Source organism: Camelus dromedarius, chromosome 7 (genome assembly GCF_036321535.1).
Source record: "Camelus dromedarius isolate mCamDro1 chromosome 7, mCamDro1.pat, whole genome shotgun sequence".
Lineage (NCBI taxonomy): Eukaryota > Metazoa > Chordata > Mammalia > Artiodactyla > Camelidae > Camelus > Camelus dromedarius.
In genome coordinates, this window is record NC_087442.1 from 10,044,894 (window position 1) to 10,065,047 (window position 20,154).

Here is a 20,154-nt window from a genome sequence, read left to right on the forward strand (position 1 = left end):
CCTGGAAAGATCATTAGTTCCATCCTAAAACAAGAAAAGTTTAGATAATCTACAAAATCGTATCTGTTCTTGAAATTATCTGTAAACTGCGACTGTGGGGCAACACAATAGCATGACCTCTCCGGAAAGGTGGATACATTCAGAAAGAGATAGGAGTGAGTTCTTACTTACCTGGGCCAGAGCATGGTGGGAAAATAGGACCCCATCACTAGCCAGTGATATTTCCTTTAACAAACTGCTGAAGTTCACGTGTTGGGTACCGTCAGTATAGAAGGGCTGAGGGTCATGGCAGAAGGGGAGCTCCCACCAATTCTCAGTATTTTCCACACAGATTTACAACAATCCTCACAAGAACATTTATGGGAAAACCTGAGAAAGCCTCCCGTCAGGTACAGGTCTAGGTGAAGGCATCCACCGCCCCCGCAGTGAGCAGCAGCGACTCTCCAACCATTAAATTACCACCACAGCAACAGCAAGACTCAAACCCAGCTCATCCCATGACAGTGCTGATTCCCACACTCTCCACAAGACTCCTTGTCAAACTGAAGAGATGTGTCCATTTCAAGGCATAACACCATTTATCTCAGAGTCTATTATACTGCACATAAAAAGCAAAAGTATCAATCCAAATTAAAGGTCAGAGGAAAGCTCAAGAAAATTTTAAATGTCACTGAACAAAGAAATTAACAGACGAGATATTCTTGGAGTGCAGGAACTATCATGCAGGGTTTTAAAATAACACTCATAAATAAGTTAAAGGGTCTGATGGAAAAGATTAACAGTGTCATAAATGCTTGATAAATTTCAGTAGAGAATTGAAAACTATATGGAGGAATTAAATGGAAATGCAAGTGAGGAAGGACCGTCACAGAAATAAAGACTGCTCATGAGTAGATTCATTGGAGCCAGGAAACAATCGGTGAGGATGAAGATAAATCAGTAGAAATTAACCAAACTGAAGCACAAAGAGAAAAATATTATAATCATAAAAAGAAATAAGAGCTTCCCAGAGCTGTGGAACAACAGCAAACATTCTAACCTACACGAAATTGGAACATCCCAGGGAGAAAATGGAGAAAGAAGAAATACAAGATATATCTGAAGACATACTGGCTGAAAAAAATTAGGAAAAGAAGTGAAAGCACAAATCCAAGGAATTCAGCAAAAGAGAAAAAAGAAAACCAAACACCTAGACACATGATATTCTGTCTAAAGGCCAAAAATAAAGCAAAAATCTTGGTCACCCTGAAATAAAGATACACCACATACAGAAGAACAAAGATCTAAATCAGAGTAGAATTCTTCTCAGAAACTATGCAAACCAGAAGACAAGGGAGGGATATATCTAAAGTGTGGTGAGGGGACTGTCAACAAAGAATTCTGTATGTAGAGAAAATACCTTTTGAGAATGAAGGAGAAATGAAGACATTTTCAGACAAACAAAACCAAATGAATATTTTCCAGCAGACCTAGACCACAAGAAATGATGATGAAATTCTTCAGACCTTCTTGAAGAAAAGATGGGACTGTATCCTGTATCACATCAGAATGTAAGGAAGCTATTGAAGGTTACTAGGGCCACGTGGAAAAACTGGGTTCAATCTGAGTAGGTTCTGCACGAGGCTGAGTAATGACCCCCTGAAGGTGTCTATGTCCCGATCCCAGAACCTGTGAATACACTGCTTATATGTTACAGAAACTTGTGTGTTAAAGTAAGAATCTTAAAATGGACACTATTCCTGGACAATCCTAGTGGTCCCACATAGTAAGAAGGACCCTTATGAGAGCAGAGAGATGGGAGCAGTGAAAACGGAGGCAGAGGATCAGATTCAGAGAAAGGTTTCCTGTGCTGCTGACCTTGAAGGTGGGAGAAGGGGCCATGAGCAAAGAAGTGGAGGCTGGGTGAAGGCAACGGGCTCACGGGAGGAAGAGTGAAGAGTCGCAAACGTTTCGACCAGGTGCAGAAATGAGAATCAGCATGTTCACACATTTTTCTTCTTCAAGTGTCATGTGTACATTTGACACGTGTACACTTGTATCTTTGACTAATTTTCTGTTTCTTTCATCTCCCTCCCCTACCATTTTACACAGTGTGTGTTCCTAGTGGTAAGTTTTGCTGTTTACTCCATAATTTACAGAACACTGAGGGAGGATTATGACATTTTAGAGGAGGTGGTAGGTCCATATAGGAATTCCAATCTGGGAAAACATGAAATGTCCCTCTGAAATCTCTTTTATCATGTGACTTTACTTGACTTTTCTCTTTGCCCATTGCCACTGCCTTAGTTCGGAGTCCGTTTATGTCTCAGTAGTATCACTGAGCAGCCCCCTACATGGTCTCCTTGTCTCTCATCTCTTCTTCCTTTGACTCTCTGGCAAGAGTGATGATTCAGAAAATTAAATTTTATCAAGCTGTGCTCCTGCTTAAAAACCTTCACCAGCTCCCCATGGCTATCAGATAAAGTCAAAAGACAATGTTGGCATCAGTGCCCTCCGTGCTCTGACCCTTCTTTACCCGCCTGCCTCACCATCACGACTGCCTCAATCCTCTGCGCTGTAAGTGAGGGCTGGGGGATATTTTTCAACTCTCATGCTCTGCCAACTCTGCACTTTTCACGACCTGTGAAGTTGTCATCTGGATAACTTGTTCTCACTTTTCTGGTCTCTTTCCAGACCTTTTCTGGTTCTTTCATACAGATGACTTCTGAAATCACCCCTGAAGGTTTACTCCCTCTGTGACCCTTGTCACATTTTAACCACTTCAACTACTTTATCTTCTGTTATCCCTGCAATGCTCTCATATTATCCTCAGGGCTGTGTCACATTGATTATTATGTTTCAAAAACAATTAACTGTTACACACACATAATAGACCTTCCATTTGTATTTCCTGAGGTAACACCAAGAGAAAATTAGCCGACTAGCATTGACATTTGGGGTATGCTGCCTATAGCTCGTATTTCAGGATTGGATTATTTTAAGGTAAAGTAAAATATCAAATGGGCTGTGGATTACAGGAGGCTTCAACTCTGCTTGAACACTGAGACTGTGTGATAACGTGTTCACAAATGGAAGAACTGCACATCAACTGACTTAAAAAAGACACAGTGGGAGAAAAGGCTTTGAGACTTCTTCAAGGGAGGTGACGATGAGCTACCTTTCATGTGCCTTGTACAATTGTATCTCCTCCCTCTTTTACCTTACTTAGGCTTGCTCTCAAGGTGATGTCCACTCTCAGTCTATTCCAGCTCGGTAGACTTACAAAGATCAACAAGGGTCCTGTTGTGTGTGAAGGAGGAGGGATGGGAGAAGGCATTTAATGTGGAGACTGGAGAGTGGCATCTGCCCAGCTGACTGAACTACCTTGATTCACCAAAATAATTTGTCTTATTTTTGGACGTAGAATTTGTCCTTTCTTAGATTAACTACATCTTTGATATTTTATACAGTTTTCAAATTTTATGTCCTTATTTTGTACCTAAAGTCTCAGGAAAGAGTTCATAGATTTTTCAGAGGTTGGAGCGTTTTAACACTTAAATAGTACCCTGTTTGTAAACTATGAGGTAAAATTCCTCTCGGTTTGTGTACTCTTAGGAAGAGCCTGAAACTCAGCTTTTCCTTGGCCAATCATAGCCACGTGTACAAACATCTTTAGTTATATTCCATATAAAACAAGACTTCTAGTTGATTCTTCCACTCAAAGGTTGAGTTTTATCTCCACAGGTCAAAGATCCAGCCCCAAAATATTTTAATCAGCCTTGACAGCAATACTACTCAGCCATAAAAAAAAAAAATTAAATACTGCCATTTGCAGTAACATGGATGGACCTAGAGATTATCATACTGAGTGAAGTAAGTCAGACAAAGACAGATATATTACTTAAATGTAGAATCTCAAATATGATACAAATGAACTTATTTACAAAACAGAAACAGACTCACAGACATAGAAAACAAACTTATGGTTACCAAAGTAGAAAGAAGGGCGGATAAATTAGGAGATCAGGATTAGCAAGTACAAACTACTATATATATAAAAAAATAGAATCAGTGGTTCAAAGTTAGATAAGTCTATGACTGCAAACAAAATGACAAAGTAACACATATGGTATTTTTTCATTACTGTAGGGTCATATGAATGGAGACTGAATGTGGGAAGTTCTATTACAGTCGAGCTTAATTTCTCTGAACATGCTGCTGTGACATAAAAATACCTCCACATCCCATTTCCCAGCCACTCAGCCTCCCACCCGACATCACCAGCACACGTTTTGTCATCTCCTTCCTGGTTGCCAGGGTGATGCAGTTAATGCTTCAGATCTCAGCTGGGTGGGAGAACACACAGGAAAAGCTTTTTTCGCCAACTACTGCTCAAGATTCATCAAGTTGCCAGTTTTGACGTTAATCCAGATAACTGCCCTAGTAGTTTCTGCCAGGCCCCCTTCACCTCCTTATTTCTGACACTGTAAATCAGGGGGTTCAGCACAGGCATCAAAATGGCATAGAAGACAGAGACCAACTTCTCCTGAAGGACAGAGGGGCTGGAACTGGGCTGGACATAAGTGAAAATGGCCATGCCATAGCACAGGACAACCACTGTCAGGTGACAGGCGCAGGTGTGGAAGGCCTTCTCTCTCCCCTCCGTGGACCGGACCTTGAGGATGGTGGAGATGATCTTGATGTAGGACAAGAGAACCAGGCAGAAAGGGGTCATCAGCAACACAATGCTAGAAACCATGATTGCAACCTCATTGGAGGACGTGTCCACACAGGCCAGCCTGACCACAGCTAGGAGTTCGCAGGATATGTGATCAATATACTTGTTTGTGCACATGGGCAACTGAAAGGTGATGGTGGTCTGCAGGAGAGAGTTGACAGAGCCACTGACCCAGGATGTGACGGCCAACCTAGCACAGAGCCCTCCGTGCATGATGACCGAGTATCTCAGGGGGTCACACACAGCCACGTAGCGGTCGTAGGCCATCACTGCCAGGAGAACAAACTCAATCCCACCCAGGCCCAGGGAGAAAAATAGCTGGGCTGCACAGCTCACAGGTGGGATTCCTTTACGTTCTGCAAGAAAATGCACCAGCATCTGAGGGACGATGCTTGTGGCATAAGAGACATCAACAATGGAGAGGTTGGTGAGGAAGAAATACATGGGGGTGTGGAGCCGGCTGTCCAGTCTGATCAGAAGAACAATGAGGAAATTCCCCAGCACCGTGACCAGGTACATGACTGAGAACAGGACAAAGAGAGAGACCTGCGTGTTCCAGTCACTGGACAGGCCAAGGAGAATAAACTCTCTCACCCAAGTCTGGTTATCCGTTCCCATAGAAAGACAGAGGACTATTAATCTGCCGAGAGAGTCAGAAATAACAGAAGCTACTGAATCACAGAACCATAAGAATAACTTCTTAAAAGAATGCATATAATAATGATCAGCCAACCTTAGCCAGATGTTTCAGATCATTTACAGGCCAAGAAGACAGGCTTGATTCTACTATGAATTATATCTACTGTACGTAAGAGAGAGAGGCTAGTGCCTTCACAAGGACATGATGCGATCTCATAAAGTCAGTTAAAGCCTGGAGATAATGCAGTGCAATTTTGGGAAGATCTATATATTTCCAATTTACTCAGTTTCCAGGATAGGAGAAAATTGTAGATAATCAATGAAGATAAATACAGTTCAAAGTTCAAGGACTACCCTGTATATATCTACTACACAAAACATGATGAAATGTATTAATAAATTTTTTTTTAAGATTTGTAAGAGGCAGATATATAACGCAGTAAGGCTGGTGTCTCATGGAAAAATCTGAAATTTGAGAACCTGATTATGAATCTTGTTTTTTGTGACATACCAGATGTGTGACTGGGTTATAGATTTAAACTTTTACATACAAAATAAGTTGCAATGTAGATAGGCAATGGCGAAAATGCTTCACAAACTCTTCAGTAGTATGGGTGCCAGATAAAGACTGAGCTCTGCCCTGGGAGGGACAGAGTAAATATTGTACTTTCCTCATATCCCGCCACAATTTCAGACATTTAAAAAGGAAGCAAAAGCTTTAACAGATTTGAAGTCAAAGAAGGTGGTATAGATGCTTTAAATCTCCAAGAAAATATGAGTATCACTGAGAATTTGGTGTCTTCAGTCTTTGGAAGGAAAAGAGGAAGGTAATTTTATATTGTTCTTTCTATTTTTCTACTCTTTTTTTTTTTTTACTTGTTCTGACTTGCCCTTTTTATTTGTCTATAACTCTAGCCCTTATGTGTGGTCTCAGTAAAAATGATAGTATGAAAATGACTGCTTAAGCTTTCTAGCATAAAAAGAGGGAAAGAAACCTAACTTTTGGTGAGTAGCAGATCTGCATAAAATGAGACATTTTGTTTTTGATTGATTTGGCAAATACAGATGAAATGCCATCTTCGCTAGATGCTGGGATTTCAAGTGTGACTATTACCCTTCTCTGTGCTTACAGTGCTCAAGTGCAAGAAAAAGACACAGAACAGGCGGTCATCACATCATTTGTTCCTGTGTTGCTCTGCGCAAGCTGCCTGGAGAACAGGTTGCCCAGGACTCATTGCACTCCTCTGACTCACCAGGCACATCTCTCTACTACAGCCCTCATCTCATTGCTATGCAGATATTATTTATAACTGAGTATTGTAATGAACTCTGTGTCACATCCAGAGAAAGTGTGACTTGTAGAGTCTAACAGTTCCTGCTTTGAATCTACAGTTGACCCTTGAAAACTGCAGCAGTTAGGGGTGACCACTCTCAGTGTAGTTGAAAATCTGAGCATATACAGTTGGCTCTCCATATCTACAGTTCCTCCACATCTGTGGATTCAACCAACCTTGATGGTGCAGTATTGTAATATTTACTACTGAAAAAAAATTGCATCTAAGTGGACCTGGGCAATTCAAACCCATGCTGTTCAAGGGTCAATTGTATTATTTTCTGCTTCCTGAGGCTTAGAGCAAGCTACTTAGACTGTCTTAATTTCAATTTTTTGATCTATAAAAGGTGGATAATATTGACCTGAAAGGGTCACTGGTGAATCCAATGTGTTGAAGATCTAAAGTCCCTACACTAGTGATGGACAGGTGTCCATCATTCAGTGATGAAATTTTCATCTCAAGCTCTTGATCACATTGAGGATCTTATTCCTTCATTTATTCTATTCATTTACTCTTTCTACCATCCTTGGTTTCTCTTGCTCCTGATTGATTCCTTTTCTCTCATTATAAAAAATAAACAAAGACAGTTTGTAGAGAAAAATCTTTGTTATATAATTACCATTCTAATTCTCTCTTCTTTTCACATCCAGAATTCTCCAGTAATTGGTGTCCACTTGCTGGATTTATTTCTTCATAACATTCATCCTTTAAGCCATGGAAATCTGGTTTCTAGTTCCATTAATCTATAAAACTTGCACTCTTGGAGGTCACTCATGGTTTTCTAATAATCAAATTCAGAAAGTTTTACTCTATCTTATTTTTTCACATATCATTTAAACCATGTAACTATTTTTGTTTTCTTCGAACTCTCAACTCTATGATGCTCTTCTGTACTAATTTCCTTTCAAACCAGTTTTCTTCATTGTATTCTTGGATAATTATTTTAAATTCTCCTGTTCCATTACTGTGAGGACTTTCTAGTGTTTTGTGCTCAGAACTTGTACTCTTCTTTCTACAGCTTTTCCTTGGAGGGCTTATTTCTAACCATAATATCAACTCTGTATGGTTCCCATTCAATTCTACAATTATCTCTGAGACTTCTTGCCAATAGTCCAGCTAATCTCTTCAAAAGCATAATGAACCTTTCCAAAATACCTATCGACTCAACTCTTCTCTCCACGAACTGTTTTCCCTCCTGACTCCTTTATTTCTATCAACAGGCTAAAACTCTCCCACTCTCCCAAGATATCATGTTTAATTTTTCTTTCTTAACACTCAACAGAATAAATCATCTCTCATTGTTTTATTGCATATCTCCCACCTCTCCTGTAGGCATATTAACACATGCCTCATCACCTTGCAACTGATGAGGCTCCATTACTTCTTTCTGAATCTCACTGATTCAGCCTGTGCCCACTTCAAAGCAGCCTATACTCTTCTACCAGATTGATCATTCTAAAATGCAAATTTAATCACAGCCCTTAAACATACCAACAGACCTTGCAAAATCTAATTGCTTACAGAATTAAATACACCCTGGATAAGAAATTAATTATATTATTTTTATTATATTAATTGTAGCATTTAATATCATGTGCATGTTTTAGAGCAAAGCATTCTATTATAAAATTCTGCTAATACTTAAATATCTACCATGCATATGTTGGCTAATTACTTTTACCCCTTCAAAGAGTATATTTATTTCCAAAGTTCATTGTCTTGATTGTAAAATTATTTAAATCTTAAGACATTGATATCCAAATATTCCTGGTTTCTACGGTCATAGAGTCCTTTCTTAGACACCTAGTAGATTAAGAAAATGGAAATGGTATCTGCATTTATTCCTTTTATGTTGAGCTGTCCTCTTTGTCAACTTTTTAGGCATAATTATTCTAAATGGGGTTTTGAAATATTAATTACCCAACCTTACTGTGACCCTTTAAAATAGGTCATGTAAGAGCAGAAAACTGAGACCCTTACAAATGGGGGAAGGATTAGGAACAACACAGAAATTATAGGAAAAATCAGATATGAGGTTTCAATAGCAAAGACTGGCTCCTCATTGTTGAAATACAACCTTTGGTGACCCCAGTTAAAAGTACCTCCATGTGCCTTCTCTCATTATTTCAGTTATTAATACTTAACAGCAAATAGAACCAAAATGTCTTCTCTTTATGACACAGAAATGGAAACAAAAAATTAGTTTTCAGATTCCTAATACAGCATATTTTACGTAACTTAATACAACTAATTCGATCAACTTTAGTCAGTTATGATTTTTCATGTAAGTAGAGAAAATGTGTCCATTTAAGCTTAAACCTACTTAACCTTCTGTTTGGGGATTCAGTCTTGGGTGGGACTGGGACAAGTGGAAGTCCTGAATACAGAAGCAGAACACATAACTGTGGGTCCCACATATTTAGGTACCTGCAGATACATTTCTTCCATGCTGATCAAAAGAATTAAGAGCCATACCTTTATAAAGTTGAACTGTCCATAGAAATGGCACTTTCATTTAAATAAAGATTTCTCTTACTTGTAACTCAAGGGTTGGTTGATGTAGACACTGAGTGCATCCATTCTGAGAAGTAATATTTGCATCATCTTAATATATGGAAACAGAGAGCCCATGGCCTTTTGGGTGTCTGTTATCTCAAAGATGGATTTGACAAGCTGAAAGAACAGTTAATTTTTTTTTTTTTTGGTCTTGTTAACATCTTTTAGCCTGATACAGTTGCCTGAATTTTTACTTAATTGAGTACAATTTTTTTAAACTCAGTTTCTCAAACATGTGCAACTTGACACTCACTTTTGGTGACATATTTTATTTTGGTTTTATTGTGTGAATTCTCATCTTCTTTATATTTCTCGTCCCCTGCTGCCAAGGCTAGGGTTTTTTTTTTGTTTGTTTGTCTGCAGTAAAATTCCCTCTGCCTGCCAAGTCTCCATAGTGTAGTCCCTACCACCAACTCTACAGGAACCAACCCTGAGAGTTAGGAGACCTAAATCCTAACTTCAATTCACCCCCTAATCGCCAAAAGTCTTTGCATAAGCCATGAAGTGCTTTACATCTTAACTTATTTGTTATTAAAAGGAAAAGCATAATATTATGAGTGCTAAAACCTTGAGAAATAATTGAGATAGGAGGCTTTAAAGCAATTAATGATTTATCTTTGCCTGTCCAGAAATGTAATATGCTAATACTCCCACCGCCTGCTAGACAATACTAATACCTAACTAAAGACTTTGTACTCCTGGGCTTGTTCCTTAAGTGTCTCTGACTCTTTATATCAGTGGTAAACTTTGGAGAAGCCTGTTGAAAATTATTATACCCAAGCCTCACACTTTTGCAAATCAGAATTATCTAAACCACATACATTTACTATAATACTTAGAATGAGATTTCACCAGCCATGTTTCATATCCCTGCTCCTAAGTCCCTATAAGTCACGTAATTTCTATTTCTATCCCTTCTAAACCCACACTCCCACATGCTGTTGATGCCTCTCAAATATTAATCAGTGTCTGACAAAACAGACATCTCTGCTTCCATCTGTATTTAAGTTGGTCAAAGAATGTTTCCTTCCAACAAAGGGAGGGACCATATAGAAGAGTTATCCCAAATTGCTTGGGCTCCAGACTCATAAGGCACCTGGGACTAAGTGTGATTGTGAGGGACACTACTGGGAGGAAGGTCACAAGAGCTCCAAAACCAGCTCCAACACAGACCTAATGAGCTTTGGCAGCAGCTGCACTGGCAATGCAGGGCCCTCAGATTCCCCTCAGGAGCTCCATGCTTTAGAATGTTAATTGCTGCCCCCATTCCCAATTCACAAGGGTGGGGCCTCCATGCTGCCCTTCTCCCTGTGGAAGGCTCTTCTCCATCCTTCTCCCACCAACATCTTCATCAGAGCCTTAGGTCATTCTGAAAAGTCAGAGAAGCCAGCTTACTGAGCTTTTAGGATGTTCTCCTAGGACCCAAATCAAACTAGCCTCCAATCGAGGGAGCAGTGACTGGGGCTGCATCGAATTCTGGTGTAAATACCAATTCTCCCCTTTTAGCTACAGGTGCCTTTATTTCTTCTCCTAGAGACAGAAGAGATGTGCTTTACCCCCCCTGATGTATGTGCACAACAGCCTCATGGGCTTCTGTGAGCACTGTCAGTACAATGGGCATCCTAGTTCATTTCTCATGGCCATATTTAAGCTCTGAAAATAGACATCAGCATCAAATAGACAGATTTTTAAAATCCAGATTTACAGAAAGGTGATAAAGGGCATGTTAGCAACTACTGAAAAAAAAAGAAAAAAACAGAACACCTGAAACCCTTAACACAGAAGGGTGAAACTTCTACATCTTTTCAAACATTTTTTTAAGGTTTATTGATGTATAATTAACAAACCTGTGAAATATTTGAAGTGCACAAAGTAATGATTTGATATACGTATACTTGTGAAGTGATTCAAACTTATCTTTTAATTAAACTTTGTATTTTAAAATCATTGTGGATTCACACACTGTTGTATTAAATAATACAGAAGTATTCTTGTACCGTTTTCCCAGTTTCCCCCAATGGTAACATCTTGCAATTTATAAATTTAGTTTTACATTTTACATTTAAGTCCATTGTTCATTTTAGGTTAATTTTTTTGATAAGCTGTGAGACCTATGGAGTTGATTTTTTTTTTTTCCTTTACCTGTGGATGGATGGCCAATTGCTCCAGTACCATTTGTTGTAAAGTCTATCTTTCCTTCATTTAATTGCTCTGGATATTTGTCAAAAATTAGTAGGGAATGTACATGTATTTATTTCTGGGTTCTCTATTACATTCCATTGATCTATGTATCTATTCCTTTGTCATTACCACATAGTCTTTATTACCATAGATGTATAATAAACGTTAAAACTGAATAGATTGATTCCCCCAACTTTATATTCCTTTTTTAAAGTTGCTTTGCTATTCTACCTCCTTTGCCCTTCCACATAAATTTTAAAACAACCTTGTATACATGTACAAAAAGAAAAAACTTGGGATTTTGATAGGAATTGTGTTAAACCTATACATAAATTGGTGGAGAACTGAAATCTTTACTGAGTTTTCTAATCTGTGAACATAGTAGCTCTCCATTTAAGTCATTTTTATTTATTTTATTAGCAATATATAATTTTAAGCATACAAATTCTGTACATTTTGTCAGATTTACATATAATTATTTTATTTTTGAGCTCTTATAATTGATAGTGTATTTTTTATTTCAATGTCCACCTATTTGTTGCTAGTATACAATCCAATGGATTTTTGTATGTTTATCTTATATATCCTATAGCCTCAATGAAGTCACTTATTTTAGGAGTTTTTCACAGATTTCTTGAGGGTGTCTATGTAGACAATCATGTTACCTGCAAATAGGGACAGTTTCATTTTATTTTTTCCAATCTAATGCCTTCATTTTCTTTCTTTATTTCATGGTTAGAGTGTCTAGCACTACGTTGATTTAAAGTGTTGAGAACAGCTATCACCACACTGTTCCTGATCTTAGGGGAAAATCATTCATTTATTATTTAGTATGGCGTTAGCTGTGGGGTTTTTGTAAATGCTGTTTGTCAAGTTGAGGAAGTTCCCTTCTATTCCTATTTTTCGAGGATTTTTATTATGAATACATATTGAGTTTCATCAAATGCTTTTCTGCATCAGTTGATACGATCATGTAATTTTTCTTTCTTATTCTCTAAATATGTTCTATACACCGATTTATGTTCAAATATTAAACCAGCCTTGCATTTCTGAAATAAATTCCACTATGGGCATGCTATATATATATTTTTTTAGATATTGATGTATTCTATTTGCTGTTACATTTTTAGGAATGTTTACACCTATTTTCAAGAGGGATATTGGTTTGTAGTTTTCTTTTATGTGTCATCTTTTTATGATTTTGATATCAGAATAGTAATAGTTTCATCAAATGAATTTGGAAGTGTTCCTTTTTTCTAATTTTGGAAAATATCAGGCAGAACTAGTGCTAATTCTTCTTTAAATGTCTGGTAGAACTTTCCAGCAAAAGCATATGGACCTGGAGAGTGATTTTGGGGGAGTTTTTACGTCATGAATTCAATGTCCTTAATATTTATAAAATTAAAAGGAGGCAGGTGCCTCATTACAGCCAGGTGGTGAAAGGCTAAGCCCCCCACACAGTTCCCACTGACACCAAGGTGAGGAGAGGACTCACTACTGGCTAGCACAAATGAAGATCTTGGCACCCTACTTCACCATCTCTAACACTTCCCCAGTGGGAGCTCTAGGGGGCGCTGAGAAAGCCCCTTCCCTGAGACCCAGGAACAAAGGATGAGCCTAAGCCTGAGAACCAGAACCAAAGAAAAGAAACCTCTAACCCCATCAAAACTATGCAGGCTGGAAGCCAATGGAGTGACAACTGTAAAGTGCTGACAAAGCAAAGAAGAGCTATCAACCAGAATTTCAGAAAAAATTTCTTTCAAAGATAAAGGAGAAATAGGAGTTCATCAGACAAATAAAAACAGAATTTTTTGCTCAAGACACACCCTACAAAAAATGTTCATGGAAATTTGTCAGACAAAGAGAATATAATACCAGACTTAAATCTGGATACACACTAAGACATGAAAAGTGCTAAAGTGATAAAACCGAGATAAACATAAAACTCATTTTTTAAGTTTTAACATACTGGAAGACAATGGAGATTCTAAAGCAGGGTCCACTCGGTGTTATCTCACAAGAAGGAACCAGGAGCAGCATGTGGTCTTCAGCCTCTACAGACCAGACCACAGACTCAGATCCAGGCTGGAGATCCAGTTTGCTACTAATTTAGTTTGCTTTTAATTTGGAGTGTTCCTGATCTAACAAGTAAGTCATACAAAAAATATTTTTAAAAATTAGGATGCAAGCGGGAGAAAAGTAGTCATATGAACATTTAATGGATATTGAAATTAAAAAAAAAATGATGTAAGGAATTATTGTTAAATATTATTAAGTGTAATAATAGTATTTTGGTAATAAATTCAACAAGTCTATATCTTTTAGAGGTACATAATGAAACAGTGCTTCAGAATGATTGAAGGAAGAGGAAATGGTGGTGTTACATATAAAACAAAATTGGCCATGATTTGCTCATTGTTGAGGCTGAGTGTTGTTATGTATGTATACGTGGAGATTCATTACCATTCCTTCTCTTTAGCAGATTTTTAAAATTTTTATATTGGAAAATGTTTTAATCCTATCAAGGGCTGATCACTTTAATATAAAAATAATGAGCAATCTCTTTATATATTAATGACATTAAATGAATTCCAAGGTATGTCGAAGAGTGAAAATAATTAAGATATAAAGCAGATTGTATGACATACCACCAATTGTGTTAAAAGAGCTATTTATACATGTGTACATACATAAACATACATACATTCTGTGTTTGCTTTGGAAGAAGACTGCAGTGGATGTGTGAAAAAGATTTATATTTTATAATGCAGCTTTTTGTACTGTTAGAAAATTTTGACAGCCCCCCAAGTAATTCAAAAGAAAGTAGTAAGTTTTAAAAATCAATTTTCAAAATCTTGGCTCTATCCACCACTAGCAGTGTTGCCTTAAGGACATTTTTTTAACCTCTCTGTGCCTCAGGTGCCTCCTTTATAAAATAGGGTTAATAAAAATGTTTTCCCCAACAGGAAACGTACTAAATGAGTTTACACGTGAAAAGTGCTTCCAACCACTGCTTATAAGAACTCCAAACTCCTAACTGTACTTGTATTCTTCAAAAAAAGAAATAAGGAAATGATCTAATGCTTAAGAGATTCTTAAGTTTCACCATGTAACTAACCCATTACCCAGGTAGGAGAGCCTGTTGAAAAGTTAGGGTGCCTGCAGCTGGAAAACAATGTTGAGGTTTTTTGATTGTATATGAGATTTTTTGGTTGTATATGCTGTGATCCAGTGGCTCTCACCTTGGGGTGACTTTGCTTCTCCTCCCCACCCTCAAAGGGATATTTGGTTATCTAGTGGGTAGAAGCCAAGGATGCTACTAAACACCCTGCAATGGGCGGGACAATCCCCCACAACAAAGTATTAAACAGCCCAAAAGTCAATACCGCCAAGGTTGAGAAGCTGCTCTAATCTAGGACCAGCATATAATGTTTCTTCCAGAGGCCAAAGAACAGTTAGTACTGGGCTCCAAAGGCTAAACTTAAGAGTTAAAGGCATTTTTTACTATTACACCTGTCACATCAAAAATCATTCAAATGCATCATTTTAGATTAGGAAGCTACCCAAATCCTGTATTTACTTTCACAGACATAAAGAAACTAGAAAGATAAATCATGGTGTTTTGATTAACAAAAAGACATAATCATTCATCAATGTCCTAAGATTACACACATTAATTTAAGTATCGCGTCCATGGTGACTAATTGTCTTAAAGGCTTGTGGATATTAAGTGTTAATGTTCTATAATAGAAACAAGTCAACCTTCAAATCCCAAATGTCCCCCAAAGGCTTGCTTTACAGACAACCTTCAAGGATGCCTGTACGGTTATTAACTACTGAGTCTGATCTTTATTCTCAAATATTTTTAAGTATCCAAATTAAAAAAAAACTAGTTTCTTCTTAATGGTTTTATTGTTTAGAATTTCTTCTTATTCTTTCCTGCATCAATAGCCCTCTCCTCTCTCCTATAGGCCTAGAATGTCTTTCATAAGCAGCTTCTAACTAGGAATGTTAGTTAGTGCCTCCAGGAGGCACACAGGAATTTAATTGATTGGAACTGGCCGAGAAAATACTGCTCTGAAAAAAAAGTTAGGCTATAAAATGAAAAAGAGAAAAACAGAATTTAACAGATAGACTTTGAGGTACACGATATTATGCATCTACATGTGTAGTGCCCATTCTCAGCATTCCTTTCTCAGAATGAACACTTGGATGACTCTGAGTGAAGAAACCAAATAAGCAGTGAAGCTGAGTGAGGGTAAAGAAGTCATGGGATACGAAGTGGAGGAAAGTCACAAATACTGTGACCACAACACCGGTCACAGTAATGAGGATTTAGTGTCTTCACACATTCTGTTCCTTGATGTGTCCTGTGTGTATTGGTATTTTTGACTTGTTTTCTTCTTCCATTTCCTCGCCCCTCTGTTCTATGTAGAGTGTGTTCATGGTGGCACAGTTTTCACACTCGTCCACGAGTTACAGAATACCCAGGGAGGGTGTTCACATGCTAGACGAGGAATAGGGTCGATACAGGAATTCTGGTCTTAGAGATGGGTAAGTCTTTGACACCAACAGAGACTCAGCTGATGCACTCGAGTTGTGCATTGTGGTAGACAAGAGCTTTATACAGGGGAGGAGTTGTTAAGGTGGGAAGAAGGAAATATGTTTATTTGGGGTAGCCAATGAAATTGTAAGCAACATCTGTCATGATTTCTTTTTTTCCCCCTGCATCTGAATCTTCCCTCTCTGTTTGGAATGTCCTCCCTCATCAGAATCTAGAATGTTCTCAGCATCCTTTGCAGCGGGAACACGGGCTTGTGACCAAGATCTGTCACTCAGATGTTTTCATGCCAGAATTTGGCACAAGGACTAGTGATGCAAAGGAGGAACCACCCAGAATCAAATGTGATGAGGCTGGTACTAGAGGCATTGGTGAGTCCAGTTTCCAGAATCAGCAGCAATTAGGTATCTGCAGCACACACTACACTGTCCGGACCCAGGAAAGACTGTGGGGTGGTGTCCTCACAGAACCAGTTCTGCAGAATCATTTTTACTGTTTTGCATAACACTGGTCAACTTGAGGCCTGATTTTCAGAGATTATGTGAGCTATTTATTTCCCCTTAATAAATGTGTTTTCTGCTTTAATTAGCCAAAGTTTGCATCTATTCCTTGCAGCTATGAATACGAGATGACAATGATATGTGGAAACTTGGTAAATACGGGAGTGATACAATGAGCGGGTTTTTTTTTTTCTTTTACCTACTTTTCTGTTTAAATACCATAAGAGAAGAAAGAAAAAAATAGGTTTCCTTTTTTGTTTGTTCATCCAATTTTTCTTTATAAAGCTTAGGCCCAGGCTTATAACCACAGGAAGGAGACCCTCAAAGAATGCCACAAGGATTAACCCTTGGAATTTCAAGGCACCGCTCTCAGCTCACTGTCCTGCTATGACTTGAATGCACCAACATGATAGCTTTGCCCTATAAAAGGATGACTCACCACAGACAATCAGGAAAAGTACTTCAAGCTATCTGTCAGCAATTGCTTCTCTGGACAGTTTTCGACACCAACCTTCTGTCCCTGCCAGAGTCAATTTTCCTAGCTTAAGCATTTAGAGCTAATTGGAAACATATATTTGGTTTGCTTTTCTGTATACCTTCACTATCTGGAAAAATCTTTAGCATTTCCTGCCGTCAATCCCTTCAGTCTTTTTGTCCCACCCACCTGAAATCCAGAGGGCAGTCTCTGAGATTTGGAGAGGCATGCCTTTCCTAAAATCATGAAAACATCCTTGGCTAGTTCTTTCCAGCCCTAAAGGCCTTGTGATTTTTTTCCTACAGGCATACCTCATTTTATTAAGCTTATCAGAGATTGCATTTTTCACAAATTCAAGTTTTGTGGCAACCCTGTGTCAAGCAAATCTATCAGCAACATTTTTCCAACATCATTTGCTCACTTCATGTCTCTGCGTTTTGGTAACACCTATTTCAAACTTTTTCATTATTATATCTGTTATGGTGATCTGTGATCAGTGACCTTTGATGTTATCACTGCAAAAAGATTATGACTCAAAAAACAAAAAAGAAAATGAATATATGTATGTATATGCATGACTGGGACATTGTGCTGTACACCAGAAATTGATACATTGTAATTGATTGTACTTCAATAAAAATTATTTTTAATTTTTAAAAAAAGATTATGACTCACTGAAAGCTCAGATGATAGCATTTTTTAGCAATAAAGTATCTTTTAATTAAAGTATGTAATTTTTAGACATAATGCTATTAATAGCCTACAATATGGTATGAACTTAACTTTTATATCCACTGGAAAACCAAAAAATTCATGTGACTGGCTTTATTTCAATGTTCACTTTATTACGGAGGTCTGGACTAACGGAGGTCTGGACTAAACCCTCAACATCCCCAAGATATGCCTCTATTCGTTTTTAAAAATGGTTTATTTTTTGTCTCTTCTCAACAGAGCAGGGATCTTGCTTGTTCAGTGATATGTTTCTAGGGCCGTACAGTGCCTTGTACACAGAAAGTATGCAAACATTCAAACTGTAAGCTGTTAGGGTGCATGTGACTATAAAGAGGTGATATGAGGGAGCTTTGTGGTGATGGAACAGTTCTGTATCTTGACTGTGGTGGTTACACAACTGTGCACATGTGATAAAAACAGCACAGACCTATATATACCTACACACAGATGAGTGCGTATAAAACCGGTGAAATCTGAATAAGATCTGTGTATTGTACCAACGTCGTTTCCTGGCTTTGATGTTGTACTATAATTACACAAGATGTTAGGGAAAACCAGGTGAAGGGTACACAGAAATTCTCTGTACATTTTTTTACAACTTCCTGTGAATCTACTGTGGAGACGGCTGGCACTCTCTGGAGTCACAACTGCCCCACCCCAGGGCTCTCTGTGTGCCTGGAGCCACTGACACCTTAACCCCTGCTCCCCACTGCAGGACCCTGTGCATACCTGCATTTCTGCAAGATATAAAACATCTTCTCTTGATGTGTGTTTACCCTAACAAAATGCATTGCCCCGTCCACAATACCCTAGGCAGACAGGCCTCACACCCTGCCCCTATCACAGTCCTATTGTTCAGAGAAGTCCCTGATGGATCTTACAATCAATCAGGGACCTGTGCACAAACTGATCATACAGTCCCCTACTCCCTGTGTGCACAGATCCCTCCTCCCAGTAAAAGACCCTGCACGCCCATCCCTGACGCTCATGCAGGCTCCTCTTGCCTGTGTGGCCCGCCGTTGCCTAGGGCAGCACACATATTAAACTTTCCTAAACTCTTCTTGGTCTCTGGTAATTCTTTACGAACCCGCGTGTCATTGTCACTGTGCTGTGTGCCCACAACATCTATAATTATTTCAAAAAAAATTTTTTTAATAGTTGAAAGATTTAATTAACTAATTAAGCACAATTTGCAGCTACGTTTTTAAAAATACAGTTTTTAAAAGGAAGAAAATAATTAATCTTAAGAGTAGCTTTCATTGGATCTCGTAATGATGGGAGATTTATCTATTTTTATCACCACACAACATAGTGAACCACATGGGCAGTTAGGGAAGCTACTCTGGGATTTTCGAATACCGATAGTCTCTTTAGACAGCCTTTTAATCTTTTTTTTTTTAAATAACGTCTTTTTCCTTCTTTTTCTTTTTTCCCAGTATTTTAGCTTTGTTTTCTTTGGGGGGGGGGCAGTCATTAGGTTTATTTATTTACTTTTTTTCTTTTTTTAATGGAGGTACTGGGGATTGAATCCAGGATCTCGTGCATGCTAAGCACACATTCTACCACTGAGCTCTGCCCTCCTCGATAAGAAGAATTTTTAAATTGCTTTCCTGCCTTCTGCCACTGCAGTGGTCAACTTGTCTTGCTTGGCATTTGAAGTTCTTTGAAAGAACAGGTCTGACTTTGTGTTAGTACGCCTAAAGGAAATATTTTCTCCTTTCTGCCCCCCACCCTAAGACGTTCCTGTGGGCAGGTAACGGCATGGTGTTCCCAATGCCAGCGGAAAGCCCGTGCCCATGACTAATTCTTTCCATTCCTAGAAGGCAGTTCAGCTTTTTAAATTGTACTTATTTATTACTTATTTTAATGCAAAAGAATCTTCTTCCTTCTCCTGTATGCTCCCTTACCTGATAGCTCCTTGGTGATCATTTTGAAGAGACTGTTGCCACCTCCAGCTGTGCAAAATGTCTCTGATAGCACTTCAGTGAGAAAGCTGTGTCAGAACTTGATCCTTTAAAAAAAAACACACATTTTAACAAGACTAAAAAATGTTTAATAGCTTTCTAATTTCTTTTCACCCAGTTCTACAAGTTCCTTAAGCACAGGACCCCACGAGCTGTGTCTGTGTAACAGGAGTGCCTCCACAGCAAAGCCGCAGCTCCTCAGGCCTCCAGGGAAGCCCAGATGGGATGAAAGAGGCTTCTATGAACAACAATTCTTCTTTTTTACTCTCTTTTCCTGATTTTTAGACCTCCAGGCTGTTTCATCTGTCTCCTCATCACCTGTCTGAAAATGAATCTCCTTCTAAGTATGTTGTGAGTTGGAACCGTAGGGAGCTTTTACCTTGAAGAATTTCTGGAACACGGCAAATTTAGCTTAACAGGCATCAAAGATCAGAGGACAGACAGCCGATTCCTTGGGTGGGGGCGGGGATGGATGCAGTCTGAGAGGTACATGTG

The 20,154-nt window shown here is 38.5% G+C and overlaps 1 protein-coding gene across 1 annotated transcript; it reads right to left on the bottom strand.

Annotated features, from left to right (window-relative positions):
- Nucleotides 1–4,381: 4,381 nt before the first annotated feature.
- LOC105105459 (olfactory receptor-like protein OLF3) lies at nucleotides 4,382–5,398 on the bottom strand. Its single transcript, XM_031454556.2, has one exon. The coding sequence runs from the start codon at nucleotides 5,333–5,335 to the stop codon at nucleotides 4,382–4,384; it is 954 nt and encodes a 317-aa protein (XP_031310416.2). The 5' UTR covers nucleotides 5,336–5,398.
- Nucleotides 5,399–20,154: the final 14,756 nt, after the last annotated feature.